At 39.8% G+C, this 13938-nt stretch overlaps 1 protein-coding gene across 10 annotated transcripts in view; it reads left to right on the top strand.

Moving 5' to 3' along the window:
* LPIN1 (lipin 1) overlaps positions 1–11207 on the top strand; it is a 66274-nt gene extending 55067 nt beyond the window's left edge. For all 10 annotated transcript variants that reach the window (XM_045010713.1, XM_045010716.1, XM_045010717.1 and 7 more), the window contains 6 exons: positions 1046–1132; positions 3177–3329; positions 4562–4676; positions 5754–5857; positions 7463–7721; positions 11096–11207. In XM_045010713.1, coding sequence (XP_044866648.1) covers positions 1046–1132; positions 3177–3329; positions 4562–4676; positions 5754–5857; positions 7463–7622 — 619 coding nt within the window. In that variant the 3' untranslated portion in view covers positions 7623–7721; positions 11096–11207. The remainder of the gene's footprint in view (positions 1–1045; positions 1133–3176; positions 3330–4561; positions 4677–5753; positions 5858–7462; positions 7722–11095) is intronic.
* The last annotated feature ends 2731 nt before the right edge of the window (positions 11208–13938 follow it).

The following is a 13938-nucleotide window of genomic DNA, read 5'->3' as shown; positions in this document are numbered from 1 at the left end:
TCCAGGCTCAAAAAATCGTTATTGATGTAGGATTGGGGCAAGGGACCATCGTGTTCAGACTTTGAATTTTCAAGTTTAACCTGCTTTTCCAATGAAGCAAAAAATGTAGGGGGCTGCTATTGTTAAAGGCTGGTATGTGCCACTGACTGAATTGTTAAAGGCTGGTATGTGCCATGCTGTTGATCTGTTTGTTACTTACAGGCTCTCCTGTGGTGCTTATCATAGTAGTATCTGTGCACCTTTCACACATTAATGAGTTCATTGTCCCGTCTCCACCCACGCTGGAGTGATGTTCATTCTGGTTTTAGAGGGATGATACATTCCAGAGCTAATCCTATGGGACAAGGCAGTGTGATTTAGTGGGCAGGATACCAGAATAGGAGTCAGGGGATCTGGGGTCTATATCTGCCACTGAGCTGATTGGGTATTGACTATGTCACTTCACCGCTTTGTGCCTCTGTTTGTTTCCCATCCCACACCATGGTACACGCTGTCTTTTCTCTTTGGATTGTGAGCTTGTCAAGAGAGGGACTGTCTGATTGTGGCTGTGAAATCCCTTTCACGGTGGAGCCCTCTGTCTTGGTTGGGGCCTCTGTATGCTACATAGCATAAACAGTGATACTAAATTAATTACACTTACAATGGGGAATGCCACTGGAACCAGTAAAGCTATTTCCCCCATTTTATAGATGGTGAACTTAGGCCCAAAGGCACAGATCCTCAAGGGAATGTAGGTGCCTAACTCCCAGTGAAATCAATGGGCGCTAGATGCCTTTGATGGTCTGGACCAGAGGGGTTAAGTTATTAGCCAAGGTCACCCAGAAGATCTGTGCCATAACTTGGACTAAACCCCTGATCTCTTGAATCTCAGGCCAGTGCGTTAGCCAAAAGACTATCAGCCCACTCTGCTAGCCAAATGAATGCTTAGGAGGGCATGTATCAGTACGACCCTTTCCTTAAAAAAACATTTTAAATGGCTTCTGCCTCTTCTTTGGAAGTTATTTCCTGCAGTGCATTTGCTCTGTTTTTCCCTATCTTTATTCAGGTCGGATACTTTAGGCCATATTTTGCCCACTCTTGGCAAGGATTGGACGCACCAAGGGATTGCAAAGTTGTACCATAAAGTGAGCCAGTAAGTATTCAGCAAATCTCTTTGTGTTAATTTCTCTGAATTTAAATGCAAAACCAGATGCCTGTTCACAGCTCCAGGTGTCCTAGCAACTGTTTACAAGAATGGTGAATATAAGAAATGGGTATATGACACTCACAACAGGAAATTGGACAGGATAAGTAGGATCAAGATAAATGGTGAAGGACCTTAACAGTGAGGACAAGAAGCTTGTGCTTGATGCAGTGATGAAGGGAGAACCTGTAGAGGGATGCAAAGAGCTGATGGGGGAGGGAATGTTGATGGCATCAGTGTCAGAGAGAAGATTATGGTAGTCAAAATGCAAGATAAGGGCCTTGACAAGAGCTTGGCAGCCTGCATAGACAAAAGGCTGGAGCTTTGAGATGTTCTCCTGTAAGAAGTGACAAGATTTAGACAGCCTGGAATTGTGCATCAAGGGAGAATCAAAGATAACACCAAGCCTTAGGGACTGAGCGGATAGTGGGCTTTGTCCATGGTGATGAAGAAAACAGGGACTAGGATAAGGACTTGGTGGGGAAAGATTAGGAATTCAGTTTTAGGAATGTCACATGGAGCCTAAATTTGTGCTAGACAGCAAGAAGGATGCTTTGATGTGGGATTGGATGGAAGGAGATATTTCATCATATACTAACATTCACACACATGTTGACTTAAACTTATTTTTTACAAAAACAAGGGTGATTTGATGGTTCCCCGTTTACTAGTGGTGGCATTTTTATGTTCATTGCTATGTTTCTTCATTCTTCATTATTATTATATACATGTTCAGATTACCCTTAAATGTGTGAAGATCATCAGATTCAAGGCACAATTGTCCATTTGATTGATTTGATTTGTTCCGTGGGCAGGGGTTGTGTTCAACTTTGTTACTTTTGTTTTCCATGGGTGATGTATTCTAAATTATGGATGATGTAATCTAAAATATGACAGAGACACTGGGCCTGACTCTTTCTTTAAATAGGTATAAATGACTATACAAGGTCACTTAGAGAGAGTGAGTGTGGGTGAGGCAATGCCTTTCATTCGCCAATCTTGGTGAGAGAGAGAGGCTTTTGAGCCACACAGAGCAAGATCAATACAATCTGAAAGCTCACATGGCAAAAGGTGTTTTGTTCCATGAATAAACTCTTACTTGTATTTGAAAATAATTGTTTTTGAAGAGAATTTTTTTTTTAATTTTAGAAATTATCATTGTTAAGTCTACCACTGGAGGCAGCTATTAGAACTTTAATGGCCATACATTTGGGTTTTCCTGTTAAATTACTAAATTAATTATAGAGCATCTAGATATCATAGACTGGCCCTATATAAATGTCTAAGGGTGAAATTTAATGCCCCCTTACTCATATTTAATAGTACTTACTTTACTTCATGGACAGTCCTTTACTGGGCTTGTGGAGTAACGTGCTATTAAACCAGACTAAGGGTATCAGAATCTGGTCCTACGATCACTAGAACCTGTTAAGATGATATCTGGAAAATAGTAGTCTGTGAATATCCTGTGACTTCTGATAAAACCTCTATTTCAGTACCAAGCCATAAATTATCTCCTGTTAGGTTTTGAGCTCCAAACTTACACGTTTGAAGAAGTTCAGGCATACAAAACCAACCCTTTGCTATCACAAAGCCCCACAGGTGCGTTACATTTAAAGTAAGGTTGATGCAACATTGTTGCTGGATGCATAATATCTCTTCTTAAGAGGACTCATTTCAGTAAATGATGAGGGATATCATGCAAATACACACAGCCAGATTTTACATGGGGGCCATACAAATCTCTGATATAGATTCTCTTCTACTGGTATAAATCAGTGAATCATTGGAGCTGTGCAAATTTTTGGTGTGTGGCTTGTAATGTTTTCACTCCTTAGTAATAATTTGTGAGTTCTTATGGGGTAAAGAGGTTAAAGATCTGAATTTCTAATAGTGATGGCTTATGTCCTAGGCAAATAAAATATCACAATTGTGAAAATGTTCACTTTATTATAAAAGTAATTTCTTCCTGGTTTGTTTGTTTGTGTAATAGAAATGGGTACAAATTTCTGTATTGCTCGGCACGTGCTATAGGAATGGCAGACATGACCAGAGGATATTTGCACTGGGTCAACGAACGAGGAACAGTGCTACCTCAAGGACCTGTGTTGTTAAGTCCAAGCAGCTTGTTCTCAGCTTTTCACAGGTATCATTAGATAGTAGCTTGTACCCAATACAAAATTCACCTCTTATGTGACCACTTTAAATTGTTCTCACAGTTTCTAATAGGATTTAGTGCAGCCTTTCATTGAAGACCAACCTCTAGTAGGTAACCAAAGTTTGCTAGTATCTTAGATGGTTACTTAAGACAGGTCTCATTTTACAGTGGTAGCCATTAAAAATTCAGCATTTGCCAGCAGATGCCACCTGTTCACTACAGTTACCATGGATATTTCCCGTTATAAATACCTTCATGAATGCTGACTTTTTAATGGCAATCATTGTGCAATGTTTGTCAGACAGTGTTTTATAGGACTAGATATATGGACTAGATGACCTCCTGAGGTCCCTTTCAAGTCTGATATTCTATGATTCTAACTCCTGATACAGGTTAGAGCAACCTGAAGGTTGGCCTAGCTTGTACTTGCCTGCCTGTGGCTCCGCCCATACAGCTGCAAATAGCCAGAATCCAACAGCACTCCAGCCTTGCCTCTGTTTCCCTGGCAACATTCCCTATATGTGCTCCTGGGCTGGGGTCTGCTATGGGGAATGGTGCAGGGCCAGCTACACCAACTCTGCACCGTGCAGGATTCTCTCTATGTCATGGGAATTCCCTCGGGGACAATTCTGTCACCGGTTTGGTCCCATTTTGGCAAGAGAGGCATTTGTGAAAGGGCTGCAGCCCAGAGATGAACTGGCTCCTCTATTCATTATTCTGTAATGAAGCACTAAAGAGAATTAGAAGATGCCTTTGTCTTTACTTACCTCTAAATGTCATTGATGGATGACCTCACCAGTAGAAGTAGTCCTTTGGATCTGGTACATGGTGAAATTTAAATCCCAGAGAGAGCATAGAGAAGCTATCAAAGGGAAGGCCATTATAATCTATTGACCCATTCTGCAGTTTTCAGTAAGGCAGTTTATATCATTACATTACATTTACCATACATCTTTATTTAGAAACTGCTGTCTATAATTCATTACCCTTGGTTAGTAGCTACATCTTTACCACACAGTTTTTAATAAAAGCTCCCTTTAGGAGGCTTGTTTTTACTTTGAATTTTATCTGTGCAAACATTTACATTTAATAGGAGCCCTGGCTTCTAAATGAAGTTGCATGGAGGTTTTCGGTGCTAGAATCTGACTAGATGAAATGTATTATATAAAATAAAAATAAAACAGCGGATGCACTTATGAAATACCTCCTTTTTATTTTAGGGAAGTGATAGAAAAGAAGCCAGAAAAATTTAAAGTTCAGTGTCTGACAGACATCAAACATTTGTTTCATCCGAACACAGAACCCTTTTATGCTGCCTTTGGAAACAGACCTGCCGTAAGTAATAGCTGTGATTATTTTTCACTATGAAGTGCAAAAGTGCTGCTGTTGTTGTTCAGTGTTTCTTTTGTGGTAATGCCTCAGGACCTCAAATAGGAATTAAGGCCACATTTTATTAGGCCCTGTAAAAACAAATAATGTAAAGTCAGTCTCTCCCTCATCGATTTCACAGTTTAGGATGTAGATGATATTCACTAGGTGAATAAAGAGACAAACATGGAGGGCAAGGTAGCAGTGAAGACATGTATTTGCATAAATTAGTAGTCCCAGCAATCCCAGGTGGTTGACCACCTAACTGTATTTAAAATCTGTAAAGTTGTTTGAAAACACTGAAAACGGTGCCTTTCTTCGGCGTTGTTAGAAATGTGTGTCCAAATTCCGCTCTCATTCACACAGCACAACCACAGTGAGCCACACGGAGTTGCTGTAGTATAAACGGAGGCAAAATTTGGCAGGTGAAAGTCAGTGGGATTTAGACTCCAAAGTTACTTAGCCACTTTTGAAAATTGTACCCCTGTGTCTGTTTAATCTCCTCTAATAGTATGATAACTTGGGGCTTGTCTACACAGTGCGCGAGCGCACACCAGTGGGGAGGAAATTCTAGTGTGTAGCACACTAACTGGCCCATCTGGATCTTGCTGCCATACACTAAAAGGTCCCTAGTGAATGTTAATGGAACACATGTTACAAACAACACTGTTAATATGCTCTAGGGAACTTCTAGTACATGCCAGCAGGGTCCACATGGGCCACTAAATGTGTGACATGCTGGTGACGACAAGAATTTACACTTCTCTGGTGCACACTAATGCACCATGTAGACAAGCCCTTAGTTCCTATGGATTTTGTTAGGCTTAGTTAATGTTGGTAACATGCCATGAGAGCTTCAGATGCAGGATAACACACGTATATTCAGTGCCAATACTTTGCACTTCAGTATTCTTTATATATTCATCTGTGCTATATATTCTATATCTATATTCTATAAATTTTATAAAGAATAAAATGTATTGTGCAAAGGCAGAAGTACGGTTTATTTTTTTTTTAAGTTAAGTTTTTTTCTTTCTTTACCAGGATGTTTATTCCTACAAGCAAGTGGGGGTCTCTTTAAACAGAATATTCACAGTTAATCCCAAAGGAGAACTTATACAAGAGCATGCAAAAACCAACATCTCATCGTAAGTAGTAATTTGTCCTGAACACTTTATGGGCCAAATTCATTACCCGGTTGACGATGAGAGTTACACCAAGGATTTATTTGGCTCTGTTTTAGCAAAGGTTTCCTCTAACTGTTTCAAATGAAATGTATGGATTGATATAACATTTGATTACATTGATACCAAGTCTCCACTTGCCATTATTTGAACTAACAAGAAAGATACTCACTGAGCCAGCAATTAAAAAAAAAGGTTTATTTTATTCACTTACAGGGATGCTGTCCAATTCTAATGCAGTCAGTTTCAAAAATAAGTTGAATGTAGTTTCCCAAGTCCCTCCGCCAGTTTTTGTGATCTTTAAATAATTCTTTAAAGTTTCTGGGTTTCTATGTGAAAGATTTGAGCAAACAAAAGCTGAAACTAACTATATAGTGGGCACTGCTAACAGTGGCTATACACATCCCTGTCCAATTGCAGTTAATGGGAATTTTCCAGAGTTTAAACAAACTGAAAGCTTGATTTTGGAAGCACTTGCATGCACTAGACGTCCCATTATAGTCAACAGAACTACTCACATGAGCAGGGTTCTACAATCAGGCCCTGAAAAAATATAAATAACTATATTTTTCTTTTTCAGTTATAGGACCCTAAGGGTAAACTGGTAACAATAGTGGATAGAAAAAAAATCAGACAAATGTAGATTTAAATTTGTGTGTCCCTTTAATTCTCTTAGTATATATGAGCCAGAATGTGAACCTTGTATTCGTAGTGGTGGACAGTTATTCACAAGAGCATTCCCATTGACTCAGTAACACTATTTGTGTGAGTAACTGCTCACTAGTGTGAGGAGGGTTAGTACTCTTAAATATCTGAGAGGTACACAGAATGGTTTGCAGCAGGTAACAAAGACATTTTAAAAAATCATTTTATAGAGTCACAGGTAGAAGGGGAAATAAAAGAAATAGTGTGTATAGTTATCATGCTGCAGTCACTGCACGTGAGCAGCCCTGGAACAGTAAAGGGATTGTTACAACGTGATGGAACGATAAATGTCAGGATGCTGCAGAGAGTCAGCCAGGTGGAAAGAATATGGTTTGAGATACTGAAACCTCATAAACATTTTAGTCCAAATTTTCAACAGTGACTAATGATTTTTGGGTGCCTGCAGTCTTGGGTTCTCCACTTGAGACACCTGAAAGGAGCCAGACTGTCAGAGTGTGAGTACTCAGCTCTTTTGAAAAAACGAAGCCTCTTTAGGATGTCTCAAGTTGGGGACTCAGAAAAGAAGAAATCCCAAATTACTAGTCACTTTTGAAAATCTGGGCCTTAATGGTTGTTTTTTTTTAATAAATAATTTTTTATGTGGGCTTCCCCGCCTAACCATTTCCAAAATGAACAGTGGTAAACTCTGCTTTCCAACACATAACCCTTTGAACATCACTGCTCAAAAGGAATGCCGGTGAAGGGGTGGAAGCCGGCTGGTTGGACTGATCATTTCATGCAGATGAGCTTTAAATTGTGTTGGTAACGTGCAACAGGATGCCTAGAGCCTTGGCTGGGCAACTTTTTGTTTTTAAATCAAAATAAAGAATCTGAGATGATTTAAACAGTAATTTTTCCCCCCAGTTACGTCAGACTCTGTGAGGTGGTCGATCACCTGTTTCCTTTGCTGAAAAGAAGCCATTCTTCAGACTTCCCTTGTTCTGATACCTACAGTCAGTTCACGTACTGGAGGGAACCACTACCACCTTTTGAAAACCAGGATATTCATCCGTCCTCATCTTAAATGCATCTACAGCCTCTTGTTCAAAGGACTGGTTATCGTATATTTAAAAGACACAGCTTGGTTTTTGCCTTGGATAGATCAGCTGGAATCTGTGCTATTGTGAGCATTGTATTCATTTGTTAAAAGCAAATTTGGAACTGTGTTTCCATGCTTAAAGTCACATTTCCAGTGACTAGGCACGAGAGTGGGGCTTCCAACTTCTCAGCCAACATGCTCAAAATGTGCAACAGTCTTATTAAAAAAGATCAATTACAAGTGCAATGATACTGCTTTTCAGTTAAAAATACTATAAGGTTTAGTTAAAAAAACCCACCAGTAGTTCTCAACCTTTTCCTCACCATGTCTGCCATGAACCATCTTTCCATCTAGCCAGAACCCCCTTCCATTTAGCAGGATGGGAAGGGCAGGGTTTCAACACCCTGACGCGACCTCTGTCAAATTAAAAATCTCTCATTTAAAAGAACAGACAGTAATCCCCTCCCAAACAAGCACAGGATTGTATAAGAGTTATTGGGCCAAAACTTTAGCTGGTTTAAATTGGCTTTTTTTTCCTGGGAAATGTACACTGTAAATTGAAAGTAAGGGAAATAAAAATATTGTATCTGATTCTGTCATCCCTACTCACCTTGAGCAGTACCTTACTCCAAAGGCAGTCCATTTGGATTAAGGTACAGTGTAAGTATACAAGTGGAAGAATTCAACTGAAATCCTGGCCCTGTTGAAGTAAATGGCAAAACTCCTGTTGTCACCAGTAAGGTCAAGATTTTACCCATTGATTGCACAGAGTTGCACTTTGCTGGAGCTGACAGCTTCAAGGGATTTGTCAGAACTGAAAAGTATTTTGTGAAGCATTTTCTATGGCTAACATGTGAACTTGCTGCTGGTTAAGGATGCATCTCATGATTTCACCTTGCAGCATTTTTTCAGTTGTGTGTGCTTTGCAGTACATCTGGCCATCTTTGGCATCAATGAAATCTTCCTTTTCACTTTCACTTCTATACCTGAAAACGTCTTTTCTCATTTGCACAGACACTGGTTGTAGGTACTGCTCTGTTATGTTACTTACTTTTTCATGCCTTAAATTTTAACTGTGTGCATTGGGGTCAATATTGCAGATCATTTGAGAACACTTTTCAAATAATGTACTGCAGTACTTTGCTTTAAATTGTAACTTCAACTGGCCATATACCAAATGATCAAAACATTTGTGCTTGGAGATAAATAGTATACTGATTATCTTTTTTTATTTTTAAAGATATTTGGCTGGGTGGTATGTCCAAAGCAAAATTGTTTTCTGAAAATGGCATCATGGGATTCTATGTTTAGTGTATTTCAGTTTCTCCCATATCAAAATTGCTCAGTTTAAAAGGAAAGGCTAGACCCTGCTCCTGATTTAACTCAATGGAAGTTTTGCCACTGGCAGTGGGATATAGATTGGTGCCCCAGAATATGGATTTTCTAACTGCTGGCCCTGGATACGCACTTATTTTGGATGTTAAAGTCAAGGGGCCAATTCACATTGCCCTGCATCTTGAGTAATCATTTACACAAGTGCCCAAAGTCTTTCCTTCTTGTGCAGCATCACTGGATCTCTGACCCAGGAGAAGAATATTACAGCTGCATGTATGCTGTAGTTACGTCAGAATGAGTGCACAAGGAGGAAAAACACATTTTGACTTCCAGTTCTTAGGTCAAGTGTGCAGGGCTGGCAGTTTTAAACAAAAACAAATATATATTTTTTTATTGTAAACTGAACAAATTTGGTATTGAATCCCTGAGACACTGTCAGTGTGGGCCTCAGGGTGCCAATTTAAGAGAGTCACATCTGTAAGTACAACCAGGCTTTAATTTATATTATGTGACTCTTGGCTGTATAAGGCAGGGATTAGGAGTAGTGATGTGATTTTATCTCTGTATAAAGCCTTAGTGAGACCAATGCTACAATATGTCATACAGGTTTTGATGACCACATTTTAAAAAGATGTTGAAAAATTGGAGAGGGTTCAGAAAAGAGTTACAAAAATGATTCAGGGTCTGGAGAAAATGCCTGAGAGTGAGAGACTTAAAGAGCTTAGTCTGTTTAGTTTAGCAAAAAGAAGATTGAGAGGTGATTTAATTGAAGCATATGAGTACCATCAGGAGGAGAAAATGCTGGATATTAAAGGGGTCTTTAATCTAGCAGAGAAAGGAAAACAGGAACCAACAGCAGGAAACTGAAGCCAGACAAATTCAAATGGGAAATAAGGCACAATTTTTTAACCGTGGGGTGTGGATTCTCCATCTCTTGATATCTTGAAATCAAGGCTGGATGCCTTTCTGAAAGATATGTTTTAGCCAAATACAAGTTATTGGGCTCAATACAGGGGTGTAAAATTTAATGGCCTGTGATATACAGGAAGTCAGGGTGGATGATCTAATGACCCCTGCTGGCCTTAAGCTGTATGAAACTATGAAATATTCTTTGTAGATATTATTTATTACCTCCTGTCATTAACTGCTGAATTACTGGATGAACATATTAGCCATAGCCTGTCCGTATTTATTTTGCTAATGGCCTCTTGTAGTGCATTTATGATATAAAAAATTCCCAGCCACTTGATAAGATGCACTCAGTTCAGTTACCCTCCTGCAGTACTTCAGGCCTGACTTTCAGAGCTGAGCAACTGGAGCTCCCATTGATCTGACCCAGAGCGAAACACATCTGAAAGGCAGGTCCATAGTGTTTAGTTGCTGATGTGCCAATAAGCAGTGAATCCAGTTTTAATCACCTTTTAGTATTGGAAACAAAATGGCAGCGTAGATGAGTAGCTGATTTGAACCATTTCAGTTTGAAGAGCCTGTTACACTATGGGACACTGTGCTCTGTCGAAGTTTCACTGTAGCTGTATAAACACACACAGTTATATTTCACTCTTAGCTAATATTTATTAAATTGGCTCCTGGGGAGAACAGTTTGGAAAATCAAAAGCTTGTTCTGTTAGCAACAAAAGATTTTGCTTCATTTTAAAATATTTTTTTAAGTACACTATATTTGGCTTTGACGGTCAGGCAGTTGTATGCAGACATCTTTAAATTGGATTATTCATTCATAAAGAACAAAGTGGAATGGTTAAAGGAATTCTTACTCTTTCTGTGAAAGAAAAATGTTGCCTGCTTTCAGTTTAATGGTGGTTTCTGTTATAGAGAGAATATTTTTTGCTAACATAGTGCAAATACAGACACCCAAACCACAATGTGCTCTATTGCTACAATAGACATGTTATAAACTACACTATGCAGTGGTGACCTATTGTTTATTTTCATTAATCTGATGATTATCCCACTCAACATGGGTGGTCGGAGGAGGGGGAGGATAATATATGCATCTCATCAGTTATATTGAAGCTAAAATGTATTGACAACTTTTGGGATTGGGGAGTTCTTTATTTTATTTTTTGGTTTGGCTCATCATTTCTATTTCTATTTATATACAGGATTTGCTCTGTCTAGTGCACTGATGGAAATCATTGTAACACCTCATTTTGATGCGCTGAATGCAAAGACGTTAAAGATATATTGTAATAAATGCAAAGAGCTGAAAAATAATTTTCTGCCATTTCAATTCTGTGACATCTTAAAAATAGTCAGCTTTGGCCTTGTGTCTTTTGGCCAACTTGAAAGAATATTGTGTTGTGTGATAATTGTGTCCATTAGTAATGGCTTGTCTTTTATCAGGGTTACCCAGTGTTATGTCCAGCATTTGTAGTATTCACCGTGTGGCATCACAGAGAGCCCGTGAGCCAAAGCTTATGGAAGATGCCATTGAAGGTGACCTGGCCCTAGTGCCTCTGTTCTCCCACTATTCCTGGCTGTCAAAAAGCAGTTTAGGGCCTGGAGCAGCCAGGCAGACATTAGAGCAACTCTGATGCTAACTTTACTGCAGGGACCAAAAAGGCCTGCACGGCTTGACCCAAAATTCGAGAGCTGCAAAGGCCTAACGCCAGATTTTTGTTCCTCTGGCCCCATCCATCCCCCGTCTCCTCAAGTCTGGGCCTGAGCACAGCTCAGTTTGACCTCAAAATCTGGGTCTGGGTTTCCAACTCACATCCTTCAGGTTTGAATGAGACCCTGGATACATAAGGGTCTGGTCATGTCCCAGTGAAGGCAATAGGAGTGCTGTGATGGGACCAGAACTGCACAGTAAGGTTTGTTTTGTTTTCCAGTCCATTGCTGAGAAATAGACAAGAAAAATTGCTGCTATTTATGAGAACACAAAATATGCATTGTGCTCCCTCTGCTGGATTTGCTGAGCAAATAATGACAATCAGTTCTCAATGCTGCCAGGCTGGCATTAGTTGATGATTAAAAAATAAAAATGTTTGGAGTTAAGAAGGTTCTACAGCAGCTGAAGTTCAGTTCAAAATTGTGAAAAGAGCCATGTTTGGGCAGCCCACACTCACAGCAGCACTAGGCCTCTCTATTGTCTGTGAAGCTTTGACCTGTGTAAAAGTTTACCCTAAAGTTCTGGAGATGGGTTTGAAACAAGGGCGCTTTTAAAATTAATAATCACAGAAATGACACCTTTGCCTTTGTAAGGATCCTGGGATATCCTTTGTATTGCTCCTGGGATATCCTGTGAACAAAGGATGCATAAAAAGTTTGAGGTAACAAACTTTCAGAGGAGCTACGCACTTAAAACAGCCTCCTGGTGCTGAAATGGAAGAAGGACCATTTCCCTTTAAATATATAGGTCTAGACAGCTGGAGTGCTTAATGTGCTTTGCAAATGGCACTAAATACCTTGGGAGAGATTTTTGCAAGATGTAAAACCAAATACAAGAAACTACTTTGTTCAATATTCAGGACCAAATATAAGCACTGGGCACCATTTTAAAAGGCCTTCTCTGCGTGTAGCCACAGTAAAGATATGGCTTTGAAAATGCACACGAGTGATGCTGACATCTAGTACAGCCGACTACAGCCCTTAGGGTTTCCTTGGCCATAATGCATTTCAGCTGTGCAAGGGAAGGGCTGAGTGTAGGTGATCACTCAGGATATTGCCCCTTTCCTTCCCCTGACCCTCCTGTCTTTGTTGTGGCTCCCGCTGTGGCGTCACCTAGGGAATGGTGCTACAAGAGCCTCTCGTCCTGCTTGGGAGGGGGCTGCAGAAGGTCCTGCAAAGGCTACTTTAGCCATTCAATCTAGCATCAGAACAATGGGTGCAGGAGCAGGGAGAGGCACATTGTGTTAAAATTTAAGTGCCCATATAACTGCTCTGGGGCCTGAGAGGTAGAATGTTCCCTTCTCATCCCTGCACATTGGTTCAGTCCGGAGCCCGGCTACTCGAGGCAGGCCCTGGGCTCAGGCTTTGGCTTGAAAGCATTTTGCCTGAAATCATGCCAGGCTTTGCTTTGAGATCGTTGCGTGAGAGAGGTGAACAAGCCCTTTACGTCTGGTTTGCCAAATAGGAGAGGATAAAACTGGTCAAGGACAAATCTGTTTTTCAAGTGTCTAAGAGGTTATTGCAACCAGCTGAGGAAAGTTACAGGTGCCGTTACATTTAAATCTTAATTAAGTACAATACCCTCCTAATTTGTCCATAGAATTAGAAAACCACATAGCAGCTCACTCCTCTGAAGTGGGGTATATAGCTCCATAATACCACATTAATCGGTTTTCAAAAAAGGCTTGGATAGGCATTTCAGCAAAGAATTTAACAATATACTTAAGTCCCATGGACTTCATCAGAACCTAAGAACATGCCTAAATGCTTTGCTGAACTGGGGCTTGGAGAGTTGCTAACAGTTCTCAGTTTTCTAATGGCTACACTTTCATATGGTTTCCAAGCCTATAGCTATGTCAGGTGTTCAGTGTACTGCCAGCACTCTATTTATTGATACAGGAAATCCATTTTGCCTTGCCTTGCTTTTAATGAGTTTTGCAAGCAAGTGGCCCCTTCCTGTGACTCATTTTGTGTTTTCTGAATGGGTTTTGTGGGTTAAAGTTTCACAATTGTAAAGTAACCGCGATGTCTGCTTTTCCTTGTCGACTGGAATCTTAACAAGGAGAATACATTTTGGAACAAAGAAATGTAAATGGAATAGAACAGTTCACATTTCTTTACACAATTATATAAACAGCCTTTTTCAAGACAGTTAAAAGAAACATGCCATCTGAAACTAGGTCATGTTTTCAAACTGATTTGTTTAACAAATAGGTTTGTTTTAGAACATCACTTAACACAAAAAAACCAGTTTCATTGATTTTTGTCTCAATATCTATTTTGTCTTTTGATTTATAACTAATAAGTATTCCAAAAATAAACACCAAGGGCCTTA

The sequence above is a fragment of the Mauremys mutica genome, chromosome 3 (genome assembly GCF_020497125.1).
Source record: "Mauremys mutica isolate MM-2020 ecotype Southern chromosome 3, ASM2049712v1, whole genome shotgun sequence".
NCBI classification, from domain to species: Eukaryota; Metazoa; Chordata; order Testudines; family Geoemydidae; genus Mauremys; species Mauremys mutica.
The sequence above is the reverse complement of the archived record's forward strand: the minus strand, read 5'-3'. Positions and strand labels throughout refer to the sequence as shown.